The following is a 25,972-nucleotide window of genomic DNA, read 5'->3' as shown; positions in this document are numbered from 1 at the left end:
GATACTGGGATCTGATCTGCAGAAGTGCAGAGCACTCACAGCTGCAACTGACGTCAATGGGAGCTGTGTTTGAACATATAAAACGTTACCATTCGCTAAGTACTCTAAAAAATCGGGCAAATTGGGCCCTGAAATTAGTGGACTCTTTCTTGGCCTCAGCTCCCCATTTGTGAAATGAGGGTGATAATACCACCTCACTTCACAGAAGCGTTTTGAATATAAATTCGTGAATCAGAGAATCATAGGACTGAAGAGACCTCGAGTGGTCATCTAGTCCAGTTGCCTGCACTCATGGCAGGACTTTGCTTGAGAAGCACTGGTCTAGATAATACTATCTGATGTGGGGGACTGGCAATTCTTTTCCCCAGTGTGCGCGCAGACCGGCAGCCGATGGCTCGTGGACCGGAACCGGTCCGCGGACCACCACTTTGAGTAGCACTGATCTAGACCATCCCTGACAGGTCTAACCTGCTTTTAAAAATCTGCAGTGATGGAGATTCCATAACCTCCCTAGGCAATTTATTCCAGTGCTTAACTACCTTGACAGTATGAAGTTTTTCCCTAATGTCCAACTTAAACTGCCCTTTGCTGCAATTTAAGTCCATTGCTTCTTGTCCTATCCTCAGAAGTTAAGGAGAACAATTTTTCTTCCTCCTCCTTGTAACAACCTTTTATGTACTTGAAAAATTATATGTCCCCTCTGTCGTCTTTTCTCCAGACAAAACAATCCCAATTTTTTTCAATCTTCCCTCACAGGTCATGTTTTCTAGACCTTTAAACATTTTTGTTGCTCTTCTCTTGCTTTTCTCCAATTTGTCCACATCTTCCCTGAAATGTGGCACCCAGAACTGGACACAATACTCCAGTTGAGGCCTAATCAACTCAGAGTAGAGCAGAAGAATTACTTATAGTGTCTTGCTTAGAACACTCCTGCTAATACATCTCTGTTTTTTTTGCAAGAGTGAAACATTATTGACTAATATTTAGCTTGTGATTGTGATCCACCATGACCCCCAGATCTCTTTCTGCAGTACTCCTTCTAGGCAATCATTTCCCATTTTGTAAATGTGCAACTGACTATTCCTTGTCTGTGAAGCACTCTGATACCCAGGATCAGATTAACCCATTACTGGGCCATAGGCAAACATGCACTTCTGGGTCCTTACCTTATAACATGAACAACAAACAGCTGTACAGTACACTCACCATGGCCAGGCTGGCAATGCTGTGGATCTACCAGACCATCTGCTTATCCTCGAGCTTCTTGGGGCACTGCTCACCATGACGGTGGAGCAGCCAGGCCCAATTTGAGTGAGTAGCATTGCAACCTGGGGAATAGGGTCCCAACACCACTCACTCAAATTTGGCCCGGCTGCCCCCTCCATCACGATGCAGAGGCGGCTGGGCCAAACCTGAGGCTGTCTACACTACCGCAGTAAGTCGACCTACGCTATGCAACTCCAGCTACGTGAATAACCTAGCTGGAGTCGACATACCTTAGGTCGAGTTATTGCAGGGGGTTGACGGGAGATTTTCTTCCATCAACTTACCTTACTCTTCTCATCGGGGCGGGGGGGAAGTAGAGTACAGGAGTCGACTGCGGAGCGATCTGCAGTCAATTTGGCATGTCTTTACTCAACCCACTAAATTGACCGTCAGTGGATCGATCTCAGAGCGTGGATCCCTGCTGTAGTATAGACCTGCCCTGAGTGGCACTTTGACCCTGTATGTAAGGTTGCAAATTTGACCCCATTTTGGGCTCCCCCATGAATCTGGGCCTAGTTTGCCTATGCATTAATTTGGCCCTGCCAATACTATAGTGATGAGTATTATAGAATGCCTGTGAGGAAACGAATTCTGTATTCACAGCAGAGTTTGAATAGTGTGCAGTAAACAAGGCACAGGACCACACAATGAGGCTAAAACAAAATATTGAATAGCTGCTCATTCAGTGAGCACCATCTGTACTGTGCACTGAATGAGGCAGGACTCCTATGGAAACAACAGGTGTGATCATGTAATATAACTGGACTGTATCACAATGCATATGCACAAGAGGGTCAACTTATGGTTGCACAGGCAACTGTATTTCTGGCATTTCCTAGCTCTTGAATGCTTGACTTTACAACCTTCATGTTCCTTTAAATATAATTTTTATCATGTGTATATACAGACACACAAATATTAACTGGAGGTTTTTCTAAACACAGAAGCTGCACTGGCTTAACTTAAATAATGTTTAAAACAATTTAGTTAAATTTATGCAAACCCCAACACAGACACTTTGATATCAGTTGAAAAGTGACTTATTTGTTTAACTTGCATTAAGTTGCAGGTGCAACTTAGTCAATATGTCAGGTTTAAATCTATTTAAAGTGCCTATGCACAAAGCTGCACCGCCTTACCTAAATCCATTTAAAATTACACTTTTAGCTAAACGAATGCAACTTTAGATGTAGACCAGGTCTTAGTTAGAGTTGCAAAAGTATATTTCCTTTTAATAAAAACTCAGATCTAGGAAATCATCCCAACAACTTCAATATAAATACATTACTATTGAAACATAACACCTAAACAAAGCCATTAATTCCTCAGCTCCACAATCAACTTTCTTTTCACTTCTATTGTGCAACCAGACACTATGTATGCATCAGATTCCTAAAAACCACACACAAGTTTACCTGCAATCTCAGCAAGATTAATCCTATATTCTTCCTATATTCTTCCTATGATTATAGGAATAGAATTCTATTCTTCCTATGAATATAGGAATTAATCCTATATATCTGAAATCTGTTACCTAAAAATATCTGACATCAGAGTTCAGCATGTGCGTTTGAGTGTGTGATTTTGAGGAATTTGATGCATGCATTGTGCTGCCTGTTGGGAAGGAGTGTGTTGTGATTCATCGGCATGTGCGTAGTATTATTTCAATGGTAATAATAAGAGCTGCTCCTGTGAGCTGAGGTGGATCTGGTTGTTGATGCCTTAAATGGATTTCCTATTTTTAGATTTGCTCTGAGCATTTTAGATGTGGCATAAACAATAATCCTCCTCACCACTGTGATGTCTGTTATCACGAAGTACCACATGTGAGGTTGTTTTGTCCACGCTGACAAGAGCAAGGGTGTTGCAGGCTGAGGAATGAAGGAAGGAGACTGCGGCAGATAGGCAGCTGCACGCTCCTGGGAATGAGGTGTCACTGCTGGAAGTCGGGATGTGGCAGGTAGGTACCGCTCCCACATGAATCAGGTGTGGGAGGGGACTTAATGGGGGTGTAGGCAGCACCCCCATTGGGATCAGGAGGGGGACTATTAGGAGAGATAGGAGTAGGCAGCGCCCCCACTCACGCACTGGATAAGGAAGGGCTAGTACAGGAGTAGGCAGCATCCCACACACCTAAGAGAGGGAGGACTAATGGGAGAGATGGGGTAGGCAGCCCCCCCGACAGTGAGTCAAGGGCTAGCGGGGGTAGGCAGCGTCCTCCCACCCACCGACCGCATGAGGGGGAGTTAATGGAGCGATGGGGGTTTTTTAGCGTCCCCCCGCACTGGAACCGGGGAGCGCAGCGGGAGGTTTTGTCGCTGCAGGTCGAGCTGTGAAACGGTCGCGTGACCTAGACGGACAGTGGCTTACTGGAGGCGAGGGGAGGGGCAGGCCTCCCTCACACGTACCAGCAGCCCCGTCTAAGATGGCGGCTGTCTCCTCCCGCCCCTCTCGTTCTCCCTGTGCTAACTCGCGAGAGTCCCCGGCGCGAGCCCTCCTTTGGGTGGTTTCTATATCCAGTCTCTCAGCTCCCTCGGTCCTCTCTTTCGAGCCAATGAGGATCGAGGAGGGCAGGTAGCGAAGGCTCTCGCACCCAATGGGAACGTGCGAGGGGACTGTCTGAACGTGCAGCCAATTGGAAGCGGCGTTTGTGGCCCCTGCACCCTGATTGGCTTGGATGGGACGTTAATGATGGGCCTCCGTCGCCCAATCAGTGGCCTGTATTAGGAGCGGCGGGGCAGCTGGGTGCCTGGCAGCGCTGGAGAGGGTGAGAGGTCGGTGGGGTCTCGGCCTGGGGCCATTCCTGTGACCTCAGTCTGCTTAGGGGTTGTGGGGACAGGAGGCCACAGGGGTAGGCAAACAGGAGGTAATGGGAGAGCTCCCAAAGGGGGCAGAGTGCTGGGGAGCAGGAGATATGGGGGTCCCAGTTGGGGGAATAACGTTGGGGGCAGGGGACCATGGGGGCTCTACTGGGGGAGGATAGTGTTGGGGGCAGGGATGTAATGATGGTCTCTCCTGAGGGGAATAGTGCTAGGGGGCAGAAGGCCCTGGAGAGAATCCCCATTGGGAAGGACAAGAGGCAATTGGGTTGTGGAGCAGAGGGAACAGGAGGCTGTGGAGGGGACCCCTTCAAGTTAGGCAGAGTGCCAGTTATTTCACTTGGCTGTTTCTCTCCTAAGTTTGCAAGATGGGTATTAATTGTGGGAACCCAAGGAACCCTACTACAGGGTTACCCAGGGCATGGGGTTTCTCTTCAGACCCACTGCAAGATCTTGTCATTAGACATTCAGGGCCACAAGTTGTTTGCTTGTGTTTACAGCCAGCCCTAACTACCCCTTTGATGGAGGGATGGGAATAGGATGAAGTTGCATCTGAAGAAGTGGGTTTTTTACCCACAAAAGCTTATGCCTAAATAAATCTGTTAGCCTTTAAGGTGCCACTGAACTCCTCATTGTTTTTGTGGATACAGACTAACAGGCTACCCCTCTGATATAGGATGAAGTTATTATGTAACAATGTTCCCCACTCTCTTAGTGAAGGAGTAGGATGGAGTTTCAGCATGTGTGGCTTGTTGCAATAGCTTAGGGCCTTGGGAATCAAAGTACAGTCTAGTGGAGTCAGCCTGAATCTAGACAGTGACAGAAGCACCCTTCAGTCTGGTTGTTACCCATATACCTCATAACTGTACCTCATTACAAAGTGTTTCTTGTTAGAGCTACATCTCAGTCATTTCACAGTCAACACTTTTTATTGTAAATTTTATTGTAAATTTGAATCTGATATGTTGATTCTTGAATCTGAAATCACATAATACTCCACACATGGCACCTAAATTAACCTCTGGTCGGTCAGTCAGTCAGTATTCTTCCTATGAATAGATTTTCTTTCTGCTGTGCCTTTATGTTTTATGTCTAACATATATTTAAAAATACAGTGTTACACATTCAGGCCTTGGGAGGCTGAGAGTTGAAAACTATACCTGGGCACTATCTTTCTCAATGTTATCTTAAAGACAAACAAGCCTGTATGCTTTCATTCGGTTTTTTTCTCCTAAAACTTTTTAGCTGTTAAATGCCACACAATGGAAGAGCGTTCAAACTTGATGAATATGATGAAGCTCAGTATCAAAGTCTTGATCCAGTCAGCCCTGAGCCTGGGTAGGACTCTGGATTCTGACTTTCCTCCTTTGCAACAGTTCTTTGTGGTGATGGAACACTGTCTAAAGCATGGGCTAAAAGGTGAGCACCATAGTTCATTCTTAAATGAGTTTTGCTGAAATCATAGGAATGTTGAAAGGCAATAGAAATCCATTCAGATTTGCCTTAGTGTGGTTTGAGATCATATTACAATGTAAAATGTTAATATTTAAAAAAAAAATCTGTGGAGAAATATTGGGGTACAGCTAGGATCAACTACATTATCTGTTTACATTCTTATATGCTCTCTATCGGGTCTCTGTCATCTCCTGACTGAGCAATGAACTTAGTGTACATACTGAGAGCCTGTAAGATGGAGTACATTTTAAGGGTCTCTTCTTTTTATACCATTTGTGATTGTGGAGTTGAAGGAGGAAGTTTGTCATTTTCTTGCTTTTTAACACCACTGTATTTCTTCCCTTTTAGCCAAGAAGAGTTTTATTGGACAGAATAAGTCATTTTTTGGTCCTCTGGAGCTGGTGGAGAAACTTTGTCCAGAAGCATCAGATATAGCAACTAGTGTTAAAAATCTGCCAGAGTTGAAGTGAGTTGAAGACTGGGGTAATATAGTAACTTACAGTCTCTTTCTCTCTCGGTTGAGGAGATCTCATTCTCTGAGCCAGAGGACATAGTGTATAAATGCAGCACAAAGCTCTACATGTCTTTCATTACATCCGTTTTCAACACTTCTGTATCCTCACCTCAACCTTCAAAAGAACCTGTCAGGCTAAAAAAGTATATTAAAAATTCCTTACCGGTGCAAAAATACATTAAAAATTCCTAACCTTTAAACTATTCAAAATGAGAGAATTTTTAAATCATTTTTAGTGTAATTTGTCTGCTTTCTTGCTTTGTTTTTGGATGATCTAAATAGACTAGGTTCACTTCCAAATTCTTGAGCACTAGCAGAATGCTGCAATGGTTACGTTACAAACGTTACAGAAGAATATTTGTATTTAAAAGTTTTTTTTCATTGGAATTAATAATGATAGGAACTTTTCTTTTAGTCTAAGACAGTGTTTCCCAAACTTGGGACGCTGCTTGTTCAGGGAAAACCCCTAGCGGGCTGGGCCAGGCCAGTTTGTTTACCTGCTGCGTCCGCAGGTTCGGCTGATCGCGGCTCCCACTGGCTGTGGTTCGCCGCCGCAGGCCAATGGGGGCTGCAGGAAGCGATGCAAGCCGAGGGATGTGCTGGCTGCTGCTTCCCGCAGCCCCCATTGGCCTGCGGCGGCGAACCACAGCCAGTGGGAGCCGCGATCAGCCGAACCTGCGGACGCGGCAGGTAAAGAAACCGGCCTGGCCCAGCCCGCCAGGGGCTTTCCGTGAACAAGCAGTGTCCCAAGTTTGGGAAACACTGGTCTAACATATAATAAAAACTTGCGTTTGATTTGGGCCAAATTTGACCAGTGCTTCCCATTCACTTAAATACGTGATTTGTTTAATAATTTCTCTATAGATGTAAAACGACTTTTATTCTCACTTAATTTTCTTCATGGGTTTTTGTGCTCATTTTAATAAAATACTACCTCCAACTTGGTATCATTGTTATTTTTCGGGAATGTGTATTTATTAATGTTGAATTACAGAAATACTTTAAAAATTGCTTTTAAAATCTTGATTTATTGTAATTTTTGATAATGGTTTGCATCTGTATTGTATCCTAGGACAGCAGTAGGAAGAGGAAGAGCTTGGCTTTATCTTGCACTCATGCAAAAGAAACTGGCAGATTACTTGAAAGTACTATTGGACCACAAACCTTTATTAAGGTAACCATACACCCAATTTGTATTATTTTGATGATATACCATTTATATATAGAAAAGAGAAACATCTGTGCATGTTGGTTTTGAGATAAATATCCTTTGTTCCTTTCATTTTTAGGTTTCTCAGGAAGTAAAAACAATGGATGAGGTTATAGTTTAATTTTTGAAAGTGCTGGACAGCGTTCTCTGAATATAAATGAGGAAAAATTGCATGTAGTTTATTAATGAATTGAGCATTCTTTTTCAACTTTGCTGGACCTATCAAGTTTGAATTGAACTAAATAAAATATGCATATAAATTCATGGAATGAATAAATTATGTGAGCCAGTGACTTGAAATAGCAGGGAAGGTTGCCATTCAAAACTTGGGGAGAATGTAAAACTGCTGATTATTTGCAAGAGGATGCCATTATAGTTCTTCAGAATCCTGTCTGGTGATCTGACAGAGAACACACAGTTCTGTGGACTTCTTCTACTTTCTAAAGTAGTGTGGCACCCATACAATGTAGTTGTTGCTTTAAAACCTTGGAATACTATTGGAAATGTTTGTTGTTCAGCAAACCATGTATGACATACAACATCCCCTAATATGATTTAGTCTAAATTGATTAAATTAGTTACTTATTGCCAGTGCTCTCTTAATCTCCAAGTACTACTGAAACAATACATACAAAATCTTATTCTAAATACAATGGACAGTTGAGAGTTGGAGAAGTTTATTTTGCATAATCTTTATCAAGGACAATCTTTCTTTAAACAGCGATTGTAATTTTCTGTTATCTTTGATTTAGATAAAGGCTTGGTACCTCTCGAGCCCTTGAATGCCATTCTGTGATTATGTTCATACAAAACCTTACATTGCTACAGATGCTAGTGGTTGTGAATCTAAATTTAAATTTAAAAAAAAAAAAATCTAGCAACAATGGCAGTGAATTTCACAAGTTGACTGTATGCTTAGCAAACAAATATTTCCTGTTGGGGTTCTGCATTTGTTGCCTTTTGGTTTCGAAGTCTATTCTTGTTCTTGTATTACAGTATGTGATAAGGCGAGGATCCATATACATTCTACTCTTCATCTAGAGCTACCATACCACTTTATATAAATATTTTCATTAAACGGAACTTCTGCTATTGCTGATGTTGAAATCATGATGTGTGAGAATTTCCTCTAAATTATTTCTTTTAGTGAATTTTATGAACCTGATGCATTGATGATGGAGGAGGAAGGAGCAGTGATTGTAGGTTTGCTGGTTGGACTGAATGTTCTTGATGCGAACCTTTGCTTGAAAGGAGAAGATTTGGATTCCCAGGTAAAAACTAGGCTTTAAAATAGAAAACTAACCTCAAAAGGCTCCGACTCAGCAAAGCACTTCAGCATGTGCTTAGGTCTCATTACACTTATTCACATATGTAAGTACTGTGAATTGGGGCTGTAATTTACAAACATGGTTCGCTACGCGGTTAATGCTGTCTGAAGCATTATGTCACAAGCAGACATCTGAAGACTTTTTATGAGAAATGGAGCACATTATTTAAATATATGCTTTTGTGAAAAGAAGTCTGGCATTTTTAATGACAGCACTGTACCTATTGTCCCTGTGTTGCCTTTAATAGAAGTTCCAGTAGTTTGATTTGTTTTATTTACAGCCAGCAAATGAATCCAATTTGATATTTAGTTTAAAAAAAAAAATTACTCTCAGCTTGAGTTCATGTCCTGCTTTCAGGCCAAAGGGAAGTTTGTTAGAGTTTAATATGACCTTATGTAAATCCCAGCTGAATGCTAATTATAGTTGGGTTAGTGATGCTATGGTATAGGTTGGTGGTGCAATAAAAATGAAAAACTCTGGTAAAACTTCATCTGACCAAGACCTGTATGGAATTATTACAGAGAAGTCAAGAATTAAGTTCATTGGAAATAAATTCTATTACAGAGCACAATACTGAAATTCGCAAAACACACAGCATACACTAGAAAACTTACCTCTGATTGAAGATGGTACCAAATGTATATTGGAAAATTATTTAAGTACTAGTGCAGAATGGACAAACCTTTCTCAGCACAATTTCAGAAAGTGTGATTAAGACTTGCTGACTGCCATATATCAGTTTGTCATGCTTTCTGAATCACTACTGGAAACTGTTGCCCTGTCTATGCAACACTTAAATACTTTTTCAGTACCTATTCAAGGGAATCATTACTGAAAATAATTGTCAGCAATATTCAATTTCCTAGTGTAGACAAGGATAGATTAATTATATCCAATGGATTTTGTTCAGTTTTCATTTTGATCTTTTTTTTAAATAAAAAGGCAAACGTCTTTTGCTTCAGAGGATAGAATTGTATTTCTAAACTTAAACGTTAAATGGGTAAAAAGTAAATGAAACTTGAAAGACTAACGTGCATTGTAACGATGTGTAACTTGTTTTCATCAGGTTGGAGTGATTGATTTTTCCTTATACCTTAAGGATATACAGAACAGTGATGATAGCAAACAGTAAGTTCATCATCATATGATCTTAATTACTCTTTTTATAGAAAACTCAGAATATTAAACTGTCAAATGTTGTACTCCCTTGGAGACATCTCTAACTGGATCAGAGGTCATGTCCTGAGCTTGGGCCCTCATGGTCCTTAAGCTAGCATGATCTGAGTTTGCAGGGGTTCAGTGCATTAAATTCCTTAAAAAGGGAACACCAGATTGTGTCGGTGACTCTTTTCACAGGGCGGATACATAGTGTGTGGTTTCCACTGGTCTGGATGGGTGGGTGAAGGGGGTATAAAGGAAGCTGTCTACTACTTTGTTTACAGTGTTACTGTAGCCATGTTGGTACAAGGTTTGAGAGATAATACATTTTATTGGACCAACTTTTTTTGGTGAAGAAGACAAGCTTTCGAGCTCCACAGACCTAAAGAAGAATTCTGTGGAGCTTTAAAGCTTGTTGGTCCAATAAAAGATACTTCTTTCTGAACATTTCTACCACTTAATTCGTGGTAAAGCAGCACCATAATTATTGTAATTAAAATAGTGGTGGGGGGAAAAAAAATCTGTCTACGTTCGTAGGTTGTTTACTTTGCCTTGTACTGTCATTTTCCCCTGCTCTGCATGGGTCTTTTTAAACAGGTGAACAGAGGAGACACATTTACAAAGAGAAAAAGGTCAATGTAAAACCATAAAAATGGTCTAGGTGGACTCGGAGTAGGTGCTGTGTCCATAGCCACTTTATTGAAACTGACTAGATTTTAAGTTGACAGTGTCATTTAACAGCTGCTCTGACTTCGCATCTTTAGAATGAGTGCTTCATTTGTTTTCCCTTTTGCCCCTTAGACATATCAAATGCAGTTGGTTGCTGTGCCCAAAATATTATCTATTTTTTTACTTCCCTTAATATTTCCTAAGATTAAATTGAAGTTTGCCTCCTTGTCACTTACAGTTTAAATTAGAACAGCATCATCTATTACACACTTAGATACACTACCCGTTTGTTTACTTTTCTGACTTTGCTCCAGTATGTCAGGTTAACTGAAATCTGTCATTGTCACAGGGGACCCTTTTAGCATCAGCATCTCTAAGTTTGCCCTTTAGAGCATCCTCACTTGATCTGTATATGTGTTTGGTAACCAACTCCTATCCTTTTTTAAAATTTCTGGTGGCATTCTATTCTTTCCATGTCCTTGTGCGGGTTTTATTCTTTTTTTATTTCCCCTCTTCCTTCATCCTTGCTCATGTTTTTTTGCTTATAGTGCTGCTACTTTGCCTCTTCAAACTTCTGTCTTTCATAAGGAGTATGACATTGTTTATCTTAAGTGCATTGACAAAGTAATTTTAAAGTCTGGTACATAGGTAGTCAACTTGACACTTCTCTTATTCAGCAATGTGGGATGGGCATGGTGATCCCATGTCTAGTACAGATTAACACTTCAAAATGAATACACCCTTTTAAATTTCTTAATGTTTAAAAATTAGAGATGCTGGGATCACTGCTGTGCTTGACCAGAAGCATTATGTGGAAGAACTTAACCGTCATCTAAGGTAAGATTTGTCTGTTTGAATGCGCAACCATTCATCCTGATTTTATTTTTCCACTGACTTTTCTCTGTGCCCTGCCTGTAATTTTGTGTACAATTTGCTCACAAATTCATACGCTAAATGATAATTCTTTTCACAATATGTGGATTTCCAAAGGAAACTAATTTTTATCAGTTGCATAATCTTTTTTTTTTTTTTTCCTTCTTCTGCTTTGGATATTTAAACATCAGAGCAAGTCTCTTTCAGCTTTGTAGTTAACACTCCCTAGTCTCAAAATAAAAGCAATCTAAATTGGCCTAGGAGGCTTGAGAGAATATTTCCTGGGAAAATAACTGTGTAGTATAAGTTGAAGTCTGTTTGTTTGTTAAACAAAATATTTTGCCTGTGAGGAGGTGGTACTGTTGGCTTATAAAAGCAGTGAACATAGTTCACAACTCCGTATGGTGAGTTTACGACCTTTAATCTTTTCCTTCCTCTGTGTAAGAAAATCAAAATTATCTTACAGTTGATAGAATTTCCTGCAAATAGTAGTAATGTTTTAATAAAAATCAGAATTTTTTTGCAGAATGCCTTTGCCTTTAGCTTCCAATTCTGAGATTATGGTATGTTTCAGGTCATATCTTACCTTTTCATCCTTCTTAGAAGAAAAGTTAACATTCAAAATATGAATGCACACTTAGTTCAGAAATATAGTCCTCTTTGATTTTAGGAAGTTTCAAGTTACTGATGTGTAATTTTAAGAAAAGGAACCTTGTTCAGTTTGATCACTTGTACAAAAAAAACTAAGTATTGCCTAAAATTTTTTATCCAGAAAATATAACTACTGTAAAAGTGTGGATTCAAAATTTATCATATTCTATTTCTAAATATATCATAGCACTCATTATAATCTTAGCACTGATTTTAAACTAAAATGCATAAAGGAAGCATCCAGGACTGGATTTGTGTAACAAATGTAATTTTGGTGGAAAGTCCTAGAGAAGTACTAATCATTATGCTGTCAAGACTCCTCCTAAAATTAAACTTCATTTTGCATCCAGTGTGAGAGTTCTTGGATGACCGTATGTGTTTTTAAAACATTAACTAGAAAAAAGAGGTTGGTGTGCTTGGGTTTTTTTTTTTTGCCTTTTTTCAAGCATATTTGCTTACCCTGTTAAAAATCTATAATCTGCAATTTGTTCAATGTCTACATATGTATGTTTTTATTTATAATTTTATTAGAATGTTTAATACATTTTTTTCCCCTTATTTTAACCTTGACTAAAGGAATCTTTCAATAGTTTGAAGCAAGAGGCACAGTTACAAAACAAATGTTTGTTTTGGTTTTTTTAGCATGACTAGTTTACACTTGTTTAAACAAAACTTAAATTCTTGTCTGATCCAACCACACCTACATCAGTACTTAGTCTTCATAAACAACACAGGATGTGGATTAAACAACTTCAGTGACTAAGAAAAATAAACATTGATGTAATTCCATTTTAGGAATGATTAAATCTAAATAATGTTGCAGATTATATTCAAGTCTCTTAGCCAGTATGTTGGCTCTTTCCTGAAAGACTTACATAAACAGACCACACCAAACTTAAAGATCTTAGTCCAATCTAAAAGGGCAACTGACTTTCTTTTGCAAAAGGAATCTAATAATATTGTTAGAATTAAACTGTACAATAAATGGGAATACTTGTAGGAATGTGAACTATCCTCCATGGCTAGGCTGGAGAGGAAATCCAGTCATTTTTCTGCATTTTAACTATGGCACTTTGCAGCTCTTCAGAATCAGCTGAGAAGTATTAAACTTTTCTGACTAAACCAAGGATTACAAACTAACCTTGGGATTCTATCAGCAGTTGAACTCTGATAAATAGTTATCAGAGACTTGGTTTCAGGCAGGGCAATAGTCCTTGATCCAGGAAGTCTATGGGAGAAAGCTGAACGGTACTACTCGTGCTTTTAAAGCTAGTCTGCTTTTGAGTGCTTTGCTGGATCGGCTCCACAGAGGATAGCCCTAAATTCTTTTTCTGGGTACATAACCTCTTCCACTGGGGTGATGAACATCACTGGATCCCACTGGAGATCTCCAACAGAATTAAAAGTTAATTTATTTGTTTTCTATTGCAATTTGAAGTAATCCCTTTTTAGATAATGAGATTACCCTTATATCAATATTGGTCTAGTCAGAGTGTACTCTTTCTGCTTGGTATTCCATTATCTACTGATTACTATGGATACATTTGTGACTGTAGTCTGTTACTAAGTTACATAGTACTAGTTTTATTTAGCTCTTGAATGGTGTTGATCTTGTATTACCAGATCATTTGGATTTTGCCATAATATTGTATGTGGTGCCATTTGTATAGGCTCTGAACTAGAAAAGTACCAAAGCAAATAAAACAATGTACTAATGTAAGGCATAAGAGGTCTTAAATATTTAAAATAGCAGAAAGGGCACTCTTTGACTTGGAAAATAACTTAGGTTTTGTGGGGCTTTTATGATTCTTTACAAACTCAGACCCAAATCCTGGGCCATGTTCTGGCACCTTTTCACAGCTCTAAATACATAAAGGAGCTGGAACTGAGGTAGATCTGCAGCAGAGCATTCAAGGCCACCATAACTCGGAGCACACAGCTCAGAAGGGGGCCTCAGAAATGAAGACAGTATGCTAATTGTAGGAGACTATTGATTTTTCCAAATGTATGTCTTTGCAAGTAAGTAAAGATGACACATTTTCTCTTTTCCCTCCCCCACACCCTGTGAAAGAAGTAGTTGGCTCACCTAGGGGATGTATACCAGCTCGAAATTTTGCCTTTCCACCTTCTAGTTGCTGTTTATAGGAGACTGTTACAAAAATATAACTGTGAGGATTAATAAAAACTGAACATGTCATTCTTTTTATCTAAAGCCAAATGTAAATCTTTTTGCCACAGTTGCACAGTTGGTGATCTCCAGAGCAAGATAGATTGTTTAGAAAAGACCAATTCAAAACTCCAGGAAGAGGTTTGTGGCTAATTTTACCTTTTTAAAATACAAATGTGTTATACAGTCAACTGACAAAGCTTAATTAATTGTTACATCCCTAAAAAGGAAAGGGGAGTTTTTGTTATTTATTTCAGTTGGGCCAGGATTTCACCCCAAATCTGGAGTGAGTTTCATGATTGTGAAATGTGGGAACAAATAGGACTGGCTTGAGTCAGAACACTCTCAAAGCTTTCCCACATACAATACAATGGTGATAAATATGGTATAAAGACCTAGAAGGTTTTGGTTGTTAGATGTGATGTTGGCAGAAGACTCCTTGTTATACCAGTGATTTCAAGATGTCTGCCATCTTATTTATCTGATCAAGTCTTTTTATAAAAAGTGGTTTTTTTCTAAACAAAACAAATCCAAACTTGCCCAATAATGAGGAGGCATTAAATACCTCATCCCACTTTCTCCTTAAAATGTTTGCCTCCTTAATTATGTCAGCAGGATGTACATCTATCCCCAGCATGTGCTCTCATTTCCCATTTAAAAGAGAGAAGAAAGACTAAAGCAAAAAATGAAATAGTGAATAGGAAGAAAGTTGTAAGGAGGAGTCACATTTCAGCTTCCAAGCAAAAAAAAAAATTTGCAAATAAGAATAGGATGCCCATCCTACTACAGTACTCCACCTATACAGATCATTTAAAATAATCTGTGACTGTGATTTCACACTTCTCACAGCATTCTGCAAAGTCCAGCCTCTACCCCTGCTGGAGATGTCCCTTCTTGACAACACTGTCATCCACTCAAAGCATGTTGGGTCTAACCTTCAGTGTGCCTTTATATTTCATTTCTGAGCATCCTAAAGACAATTATATTGACAAAACACCTAATAGTCCCAACCTTGTACATCCCAAAGCTATCTATGATAAAACAATGCAGCTCATCTATGATCTATGCCAGAATTCAAACTGGTGTTTCAAGGTGAGAGGCATACGTGTAACTCTCCAAATTAAATAGCCCATAATCAATATTTTAAAGATTAGCAGCAACTAGTATTTTTTACTTAGCTGTATTATGAAACATACCATACTAAGATTTATTTCTAACAATATTCTGAATGGTATATTTAAATCTCATTCAGGTGCTGCACACTTGTCTGTGTTTAATCATAATAGTCTTACTTTTTTCTTTAACCAGCTTGCAGCAGCAACGGATCGGATTGGTTCACTTCAGAAAGAACAGCAACAGTTAAAACATCAAAATGAATTAATTCGTGAGCGGAGTGAAAAGAGTGTAGAGGTTAGACATCCAGTTCAAGAATATGGGAAATAGGCTGTCCTCTGAACAATTAGCTTCAGTATTATAAAACAATTTTTAATTTGAATGCTAACCATGTTTGCATGCAACTTATTGGTATTGAACATGTTCCTTCTGTTTAAATTTTTTCTCATATAATACACATTTAAAAAAAATAAAATTTAGTACCATAGTGTACAATATAATGAAACCATGTCTGTTCAGATGTAGGCTGCAAATGTTTTTTAAAAATGGGGTGAATTATCTTCAAAAGCACTGGACATTTAAAAACCTCAGTACTAATATTTATTTTTGAGAAATTATTTTAATATTGACCATCTGATTAGAGGTAAGATCAATTCTGTGCAATCACAGGAAATTATTTTATATTAAAATAATATTGCTATTTATTCTTTTATGTCCCATAACCAAATTGCAAGCAAACTTCAAAAACAACTTTTCCTAATTTTTCATGTAGGTAACAATACAGGATACAAAAATAGAACTGGATACCTATAAACAGTCACGCCAAGGTCTGGATGAAATGTACAGTGATGTCTGGAAGCAGTTGAAAGAGGAAAAAAAAATTAGGATGGTGAGGATACCACATGGCGGAGGGTGAAATGAAAGATTTATGGTTTTTTGTCTTTATTGTTAGTGCTATAACATTATAAGCATGTAATACAGAAAATGCTGTGGATTGCTTGAATCCAGGCTCCTTACTCCACAGTGGATTTTCATGCATCTTGCTCAGAAAAGCTCAAACAAATGGACAGCAACAGTCCATAAAGAAAACAAAACACAGAGCTCATGGAAAGTTAAGAATGAAGTCCTCCTCTCATTTGCTAGACTATTACAATGAATACTATATTTTTAATGTTATCAACGCAGAAAAGCAACTGTCTTTTTTTTCTTTTGCGGTCATGCATTGTTGTGACTTATAGCAGTCACCTCTCAGGTGGAGCATTCTCTCAGCAGTTATGGACTGGCTGGATTAAGAGCCCTTTGCTTCATTTCAGACTTTCAGCTCCTGTAGCCAGTCCCTACCTGGAAAGAAATACCCAGAATGGAGAAGGCTGACTTAAACATTCAGTTCTACTGTCTAGAGCAGGACTGCAAATAAAATAAAGTAGCAGAATGCTGAGAGTTAGAATATACTGTGTGCTGCTTTCCTTCTTACCATTCTTACTAACTTACTCATATTGTGTTATTTGGGCTGTTTGTCTCATTACATATAAAATAACTCAACGTTATTCCTTGGACATAATACACAGACAAGTTTTATGTAGGTTTAGCACATTAGAAATTTCTTACATGATTCATGCCCTATATAGCAATAATTAGGAAATCTCCTTCTAAGGAATTAGAGAAAGAGTTGGAGCTGCAGATTGGAATGAAAACAGAAATGGAAATTGCCATGAAACTACTGGAAAAAGATACTCATGAAAAACAAGACACTTTGGTTGCTCTTCGCCAACAGTTGGAAGAAGTTAAAGCTATTAATTTGCAGATGTTTCACAAATCCCAGGTAAATATATCAAATTTGTAGATGGAGAGAACTAAAAATATTGTCTTGCTGTTTGGTAATCCATACATGTGTTCCTTGTTGCAAGTATACAATTATCTTTGTTGCAGACTCTGTTATGTATGTTGTATCAATATGTGCTGGATAGCTTTACTAGTCAATAATCCTCTGAGAAGTCCTTCCGTAACACCTATCTTTAACCTTCCTTCCATAGCTTTCTCTTACCAGATGTCATGTGTCTTTATTGTAGGTTGTGTAGACTTTTGTTGTAAATTATTATATAAATTCCCTTTTGGAATACCATTTGGTACCCTGAAGAGAATGCACTAAAAAAATCAGTCAGTTTCTTGTTATACAGGGGGAGAATAGGGTCCCAGGAGTCTTGCCTACTGGTCCTCTGTTCAAGCCACTAGACTACGTAAGTTCAGTTCCTTGGAGTAGATCGGGCCATAAGATCAAACTGGGAGTTACTTGCATTCTGCAGCGTGGAAAAATAGAATCCCCTAGGTTGTGTTCCCTACTCTCTCACTGACTTCCTATGTGACATTAGGTAAGTCATATACTTCCTGTTTCCTCAAAATGGGTAAAATACTGATCTACCTCAGGAGTATTACGAAGATTCCTTGATGTCTGTAAAGCAATTGAAAATATTAAGATGAAGGGTGCTACAGAAGCGTAAGTTAGCCAACAAAATCTTGCAGGCGCAAATCAATATTTGCACACACAGTCTAATAACAGTAAGCTTTAGTTACACTAGTGAGGTACTTTTTCATTTGTTCATCTGTTCGTTTCATTTTTAATTGTACCTATATTTTCACCACCCTGTGTCTCTTCATATACTCCTACTTCCAATACTACATTTGCATCTTCCTGTTCTGGTCTGACATTTGCCCTGTCTCAGCTTCTGTATATGCATCTTCACTTCCTTTTTTCTTAAGCACTGTCACTGATCTCTTTAAGTTACCCTCCATGTTCATCCAGCCCGATCACTTCATTTCCTTTGAGTGTTTATTTCTAAAAAGAGAAGCTTTTGATTGTGTTGAATTTTTACTTAAAAGACCGGCCCCCCTGCTCCCATTTATCTTCTTTTGAAATACCATGGTCCAATTAATAGCTCTTAAGACTTTTCTCATCCTGCCCAAGTAGCCCTTTAAAAATTGTGTGTTGCTTGGGTTTTTTCACTTCTCTCAACACAGATTTGAGAGATGGTGTGTGACTGTTGGCTCCTAAAGGAGAAACAGGGGTGTTCCTCTTTCACTTTTTAACTTCTTTAGTACTATTCCAGCAGGTGCTGATGATATAATTAAAATCAAACACTGACTCGAGATCCTTGAATCAGTTGTATCCTTTCATTTTCTTAGCTTTTTGTTTTAAGGTGTGCCAACAGTAGTGTTATATCCCCTTAATTCTCCTTATCTCCTAATATAGCCCTTTAACTACTGTCCTCTTCCTTTCCTCGCAACCTCTAATGTTCCCAATCCTCCATTGTTATCTCCTCCGCCTTCAGTTGCCTGATCTCAAGAACTCCTCCTATGCCAACTCCCTGACCTTTGGTCTCCCATTACTCCCTCTCTGGTACATCAAAACAGAGAACACCATTTAGTACATCTTGCCCTTTTCAGTTTTCTTCTGACTGCATCAAATTCTTCAAAATAGCCTTGATTTTCTTTCTCAAGCACTAAACTTTGGCTCTAAACCTTATTATTTTGGTTATACTTTGGAATATTAAAGAATAATTTATGTGAAATTATCTGCTCAAATTTCTTCTTACAGAATTCAGAGAGCTCACTGCAACAGAAAAAAGAAACAATATCCTCTTTTGAAGGAAAAACAAATCAGATGATGTCTACTATGAAACAAATGGAAGAGAGGTAATATTTACAAACTCTTAAAAAGACAATGCTGGAAAAAGAATATTGTGTGAACTTCCAAAATTCTTACATATTACTGAAGCCTCAGTAGTGCCTGCATAGTTAAGACTTGGCTGAGCTTTTCAATTAAATCAGGACTAAGATCCTTCCATTTCATACTTCAAGTGGCTGAATTTAGTCTCCACATTTACCACAGTTAATGTTAATGTGATCCTTTGAATTTTCTGTTCTGCCTATTGCATAAAATACTTGGTAACTCTTCTACACAACACTATTAAAATCATCCTGCCTTGAAGTGTAGCCATCAATGTATTACTTTCTTTTGCCTTCAAATAGATGTACACACACCATGAACTCCAAACTTCAGGCACTTCCACATGATCACTATATACTGGAAATATAAATATATAGAAATATATAAAACTTAATCATTTACTCTCCTTATTTGGTGTAACCATACATTAAGAGAAGGATACATCTGTTCTCATATGCTGCCTCCCTGGCCCAGCTTCACAGCCCTCCCTAGCTCCAGTCTGTGACAGGGGCCACAACAGAGGCAGCACTGAATAATGAGACCATTCTGATGGACCTGAGCAGGGGGCAAGGAAACTAGATGATATGGACAAGTGTGATGGGGGTTCCCTGTGGTTGCCCCAACACAGATCAACTTCTCCCCACATTTTAAGCACTGACTGCTTAAAATTTTGCCTCTCCATTCCTTCCCTCCTCCCCCCCCCCAAACCCTCCATAGCTTCCAACTATCCACGCTACACCCTCATCTTCCGTACAGAAACAGGCTCACCCTCTGATCTCCCCTTTGTGCACATTTTCTCTTTCTGCCCCCATATATATAGATCTGGCCCATACCACAACACTTACTGCATGTGTAAATGTATTCTGTGTACGCTGAGTTAAGGCATACATCCTATGTGGCTGCTTATGGCTTCCACAGAAACTGTTGTTTTTTAAATGTCCTATTGCTGTGCGTTCAAAGTCTCAGTTATACCACTGTAGAAAAATGGGTGCAATAGAATTTTTTAAAGGAAAGTATTGTCCATACTTAAGTAATACTTTTGTGCATTGATTCTAATAAATGCATTGCATGCTTTATTTTGCATTAGATTGCAGCATGCAGAACAGGCTAGGCAGGTAGCAGAAGAAAAAAATATCAAAATGAAGCAAGAGTTTGGTGGCAGAATTGAGACTCTACAGCAACAACTCTCCCAGCTGGACAATCAGTGGTACTTTTTTTTTACTTCTATAATACTTAATATAAAGAAGAAAAATTAATTCTGTTTTGTTTTTAAGATTGTGTTTCTTCTCTAGTGCCAAAGAGTGATAGATAACTAGTTTTTTATGGATGATAAATTATTTGCAATCATTAACTTTGTGTATGTACATGGGTAAGATGGTTAGTGGATGCTTTATTAATAAATGAATTAAACTTGCATGCTTTTCCCTTTAATAACCAAAGATTATGAATGATTAACCTATTTAGCATCAGGGAGTGTGCTAGATCCTCTGCAGACAAAAAATGAGACCCAAAAGGCTGAGTCTTAATAGAAAACATTCAGACAAAAAAATGGGAAAGGATGCAAAGTGACATGTTGATTTATGGGATGCTATCTTGCTCCTCCCCAGGACTCCTCCTGTTCTCAAACCCGGTCTGATTCACTTTGAGTCAGTATTCAAATAAAGAAAAAATCTCTTGCTGCATTAAAAGGGTCTGGAATTTAATACCAAATGCATCCCCCACTGTGCTGCTGATTCTTATTGTAGCCTTTCCAGGATTTCACTAATGGGGCTATGTACATGTGCATATACTCTCAATTGTAATGTTTTGTATGTTCAATTATTTATACATAAGCAGTCAAGTACACACCTAACTGAATAAAAACTCCACAACCCCTGAAACCCACTGTCTTGGCTGCTCCTTCCTTGCTGTGACCAAAGGAAAAGATTGTTTAACATAATTATTAATCTTTGCGCTGCCAAGACCTCTCTCTCCCCCTTCCTGGAACAATGTTTCCAGTTTTGCCCTGGATTGGACAAGTGTTCCTGTCCTTTCTTTTTCCTAAAACTCTTTGTAAAAACAGCCTCTGTTACAACCACCGTTATTTTAACAGCTCAATTCTGGAGAAAGAGTTAAAATCTGAAAAAGAACAGAGACAAACTTTGCAACGAGAGCTACATCAAGAGAAGGATACTACTAGTCTGCTAAAAACAGAACTGCAACAAATGGAAGGGTTGAAAAAGGTAAGCACGTTGGGAGCATGGTGAGTGGTTAGGATGGAAAGTCAACAGAAGCTATGCAAGTATTTCCCACCTTTGCTTGAATAGTTAGTTTATTTCTATAGACCCCCCTCTCCCCCATTGCCCACTTGTGAAAGTGGTTACAGGAAAATGTTCAACAATTCGACTAACTTTGTGCAGGAAAACGCAAATAGGAGGAGCTTGGGGTCAGCATATTACAAAAGAAAGATGAATTGATGATATAACCTAAGTTTCAGTGGTGAATATTAAAAACTTAAACTAAAATGAGTGGACTAATTTTACAAGTTTTCAAATCCTCTGTGCTTCTTAAAATCATTTTCTACAAATCCTTCTTTAAATTGACTTGCAGCAACCCACTCCCCTGTGTGCAATTGGCATTTGTTGTATTTATTTTAAGTGCCTGGAGGAGCAAAGCATACATTACTAAGATTGTAAGCCCCTTGGGGCAGGGACAGTCTCTTTGTTCTGTGTTTGTACAGCACCTAACACAATGGAGTCCTAGGCACTATAAAGAATAAGAGGTGTGTGTGCACTGCATATTGACTGAATAATAATTGCACCATTGGTGAATTGGTTGGTTTATGCCACATATGGTAGCTTACTCTGAGATTGCAGGGGCCTGAAAAAAAATCTCTTCACCTCCCTTGTATTTGTATAATCAGTTTAAAAACCTCCCCATGACGATCTACAATACGTAAATTGGATACCATTTAGATGTGAACAGGTTATTAACATAAACACAGTAAAAGCAAGATCCTAAAGTCCAAGAATAGGTATCTAGCTTTGCAGAGAAGCTAATCTATCATAAATTCCTCACCATGTTAGGTTGATTGTCTAGGACACAGATTATATACGGTCAAATGTTTGGTGGGTTTTTTGTGTGTGTGTTGGGGGGTTTTTTGTTTTTTTAAAGCTGCAAAAAACCCTCTAATTCTTCACATGTGCTGAAGATGGTCAGCATTCATGTTCTTGTTCAGAGCATTGTGTGTTAATTATAGGAACTGCGAAAACTGCAAGATGAGAAGCAGCAGTTAGAGAAGGTCTGTGAAGAACAGGAACAAGCTCTACAAGAAATGGGACAACACCTTAGCCAGTAAGTTCCAATAACTTAAGAACCTTGTAGCTAAATGAGGTTGGATTTTCAAACTAATTCATAACATATGCAACAATTAAAGAGCATCCAGTTACATAAATAAGTGTCAATTTTAGGAAACGATGGATGAGTATGGAGAAAGTATATACCAAGGTTTGGGCAACTTGTGCATGTGTGTTTATCCATTCACTTCAGTGGTACTATTCGCACACAAGGGTTGCAGGATTGGGACTTTTTGTCCCCTCCCCTTAGTTCCAGCTAAACTCTGTTGCATTTTTTCTATAAATAGTCGTCTTTATCTCATGTTAAAATGCGAAGTAAATTCTTAATTTATCTTTTCCAGATCCAAACTGAAGATGGAAGATATTAAAGAAGTAAATAAAGCACTAAAGGTACTGTACACTTTATAAAAATGTAAATTAAGTATTGTACATATTTCATTTTAAATGACCTCATACCGCAGATAACTCTTAAAACTGAGTGAAATGATTTAGAATATGGCTGTGGGAAATTCCAAGTGTTGCAGCCCAAACCACCTTCAATTTCAAATCCTTTCTCCAAGTAATTCATAACTGAACTGATCTTTCTTGCATATGTGATTGTTTATTTTTTTTTATTTTAGGGCCATACCTGGCTAAAAGATGATGAAGCAACCCACTGTAAACAATGTGAGAAGGAGTTCTCCATTTCAAGAAGAAAGGTAGTGGTGGTCAGTGGATAACTGTGAAGAATACCCCTTTTTTTGGCGACTCGTGGGAGGTGCACAAAGGGTCAAGTGTCTCTCCAGCAGCTGGCCCGGGCAGGGAGAGGCAGGGCCAGAGCCTCTTCCATCCATGCTGACTGTGTCCTGGCTGACTGGGAGAGCGCCTGGCTGCGGTAGCAGCAGGCTGCCCCCGCCCGGGTTCAGCTTCTGGGGACAGTGGCCGAACAAGCTGGATTCCCTCCGGCATGCTCAGTCAGCTCCTGTCCCTAGAAGTTGAGCCTGGGCAGGGAGCAGGCTGCCGCCACTCCCTCCCCAGGCTTTGCTTCTGGGGACAAGAGCCAACTCTGAGCATGCCAGGGAGGGTGGGGCAGGGCAACTCAAACTCCCTCAGCCACGTTCCCGGAAGCCAAGCCTGGACGGGAGGCAGCCCACTGCTGCCGCAGCTAGGCACTCTCCCAGGCAGCGGCTGTGCTGCACTGGGCAGCATCCAGGAGTGGGTCCAGGGCCTGGCTGCTAGGCAGAGCAGCCAAACATGCCAGGGGGAGCCAGCGCAATGGGAGGACAGAGGCCCCCCGCAGGTAGCATGTGGAGGGGATGGGCAGAGCACAAGGACCCTGGGCTAGGTGGGGGAAGAGTCACGCTGGAGAGGTCATATGTCTTACCCTTTAGCTGGTGCTCCCTGCCCAGTATGGAGAGGCACCAGTCATCTACCCTTCTAATGTATCACAGCTCATTTTGCTAGGGAAGAAGTATTTAAAAGCCTCTAATTCTAGATCTTGTCATACATTACTAATTAGAGAAAATTGACTTGACTTTGAGTAACACTATCCCGTTAACCTGAGGGAGGAGAGAGAACAAGTTTTTTAAAAATGTTTAAAAGGTGATTGTTTCTAAAAACTGTGATTTAGCATAAACCAGAGTCTTGTGCGCTCTCAATGAGGATGTTGCCTGATAGCAGGAATTTGTAGCTTTCTGGTAGTGCACTGCGCTGCCCTGGAGAAACTTGGGTTCAATTCCCATTGTGGTTTCCTTTTCTAACCAGCAAGAACTGGAAGTGCTAAGGCATTTTTTTAGTCTCCTGAAAGAATGAATGTCTCAAGATGCATGACCCCCTTCTAGCTAAGCAGCTGTGATGACAGCCTCCAGATTGAATTCTGTGTAGTCCTCATGGGGAAGGAAGTGGATCCTTGGTGTGGGGAGGGTGGAGGCAGGGCCGTCCTTACCCATATGCAAAGCACGCAGCTGCACAGGGCACCAGGAAATTTCCTGGTGCCCTGCACAGCTGCGTGCTGCTCCGGCTCTTCCCCAGGCCCCGGCCCCTGCCCCATCCCCACTCCCCTGAAGATTGCAGCCAGGCCTGACCCTGCACTCACCGTGTGTAAGTGGAGTGACCCGGCCCCAGCCTGCTCCACTCCCCTGGCTCCCAGGCTTGGGGGAGGGGGGAACCACCCCCCAGCACTCACCAGCTGTGCGGCTGGGAGCCAGGGGAGCAGAGCAGGCTGGGGCTGGGTCACTCCACTTCCCACGGAGGCCTGGGGCCCCACACAGGCCCCCGCTGCATAGGGTACCAAAATACCTAGGGACGGTCCTGGGTGGAGGCTCAGGAAACAGTGGATGGTGGCAGCAGGAGCTTATCACAATTTGCTAATAGCCTGCTGTAGTTAAAGATTAAACTGTACAGTTTGTGCTTACTCAATCCTAATTTTGCTTCAAACTGTCTTGTAGCATCACTGTAGAAACTGTGGTGACATCTTTTGCAACACTTGTTCCAGCAATGAACTGGCACTGCCATCCTACCCTAAACCTGTGCGTGTTTGTGACACATGTCACACTTTACTGCTTCAGAGATGTTCATCTACTGCTCCCTAATGCTTCAGTTGTTTCAAGAGGACCATCCTAAGCTTGGAGAAGGAGTCATGAATTTTTTTAAAAGTTTGACTTCCAGTACCCCTTGTGCAGAAGAAAACATCTCTTTAGACTTCAACACTTTCCATTCTAGAACAGGTCAAGTAATAATTTAAAAGATAAAGGTATTTATAGGAATTATGAAAGCTAATATTTTGCCAATATATTTCATAATGAAATAAAGTAGAATTAAAAACCATATAATTTAAAATGTGCTCAACATGCTGAAACTTTGAAGTGCAAATTCACTTTTCTGAATTTTATAAAAAGCTATTTTCTTTATTTAAAACTTTGTACTTCACATTTGTACATCTGACCTCTTAAAAAAAAAATCACTGATTTGTTTCTGCACACTGTAGCCTCATGGTTCTAGTCTAACTACTCACTTTTAAAATATTCCAGATTATATTATGTTAGTTATGTACAGTTTTATATGTGAACAAAGTAAATTGAACATGGAAAAACAGTCAGCCGTCTACATGTACAAATGAATGTGCCTTCACGATATACTTCAAAGTAAAAATAGCATATAGACTATATTTGTTTCTAAAGCACTTATGAATACAATAGTGATTATGCAATAAAGTCTTTGTTAAACTATGAAAACAAGATATTTAGTCTTAACACTGTTCCATTTTTTTTCTTGCAAATAAATACCAATGAGTAAAATCAAGCATGTAGTCTTTGAAAGATTTTCATTTTGCAAAACAAAATACTATTCCTAGTTTATAGAGAACGTAAAGCAAGAAGACACTTTTAAAGTAACTGAGTGTAATGGAACTGAAGTACTGTGTAGTATAAAAAAGCAATACAAACTAAGAGCAAAGAAGCAAGAGAATGTATACATAAAAAAACCATCCAACATTCTGGGGAAACAAGAGTCTGTTCATAGGAACTTGAAACACCTACACAAAATGTAACTACCTCAAAGCACTCTGCATAAAAGAAAAAGTGAAGAAACTGAAACTTGACACAAAATGCCCCCCATAAGGGCAGAAATGGAGGCACTGCCCTTAACTTATGAGTCTGTTCATAGGTTTTTGATGTTAAGGTGTAAAGGGACCATCATGATCATCTAGTTTGA

The 25,972-nt window shown here is 39.5% G+C and overlaps 1 protein-coding gene across 7 annotated transcripts in view; it reads left to right on the top strand.

Annotated features, from left to right (window-relative positions):
* The window catches only part of RUFY1 (RUN and FYVE domain containing 1), a 31,942-nt gene extending 6,381 nt beyond the window's left edge, over positions 1–25,561 (top strand). Inside the window, exons 1-18 of one of the 7 annotated variants that reach the window (XM_073355383.1) lie at positions 3,008–3,226; positions 5,331–5,504; positions 5,889–6,006; positions 7,127–7,228; positions 8,412–8,535; positions 9,659–9,720; positions 11,191–11,256; positions 14,182–14,251; positions 15,419–15,520; positions 15,996–16,112; positions 16,878–17,045; positions 18,816–18,913; positions 20,035–20,154; positions 21,040–21,169; positions 22,186–22,280; positions 22,624–22,672; positions 22,903–22,989; positions 24,709–25,561. In XM_073355383.1, the coding sequence (XP_073211484.1) occupies positions 5,348–5,504; positions 5,889–6,006; positions 7,127–7,228; positions 8,412–8,535; positions 9,659–9,720; positions 11,191–11,256; positions 14,182–14,251; positions 15,419–15,520; positions 15,996–16,112; positions 16,878–17,045; positions 18,816–18,913; positions 20,035–20,154; positions 21,040–21,169; positions 22,186–22,280; positions 22,624–22,672; positions 22,903–22,989; positions 24,709–24,852 (1,809 nt within the window). In that variant the 5' untranslated portion in view covers positions 3,008–3,226; positions 5,331–5,347 and the 3' untranslated portion in view covers positions 24,853–25,561. Of the gene's footprint in view, positions 1–3,007; positions 3,227–3,957; positions 4,041–5,330; positions 5,505–5,888; positions 6,007–7,126; positions 7,229–8,411; positions 8,536–9,658; positions 9,721–11,190; positions 11,257–14,181; positions 14,252–15,418; positions 15,521–15,995; positions 16,113–16,877; positions 17,046–18,815; positions 18,914–20,034; positions 20,155–21,039; positions 21,170–22,185; positions 22,281–22,623; positions 22,673–22,902; positions 22,990–24,708 lie in introns of those variants that run through there. The other 6 variants (XM_073355384.1, XM_073355386.1, XM_073355381.1 and 3 more) reach the window with 6 other exon arrangements.
* Positions 25,562–25,972: the final 411 nt, after the last annotated feature.

This window comes from Lepidochelys kempii, chromosome 8 (genome assembly GCF_965140265.1).
Source record: "Lepidochelys kempii isolate rLepKem1 chromosome 8, rLepKem1.hap2, whole genome shotgun sequence".
Lineage (NCBI taxonomy): Eukaryota > Metazoa > Chordata > Testudines > Cheloniidae > Lepidochelys > Lepidochelys kempii.
Note: the sequence above shows the minus strand (reverse complement) of the source record. Positions and strands in the feature narration are given on the sequence as shown.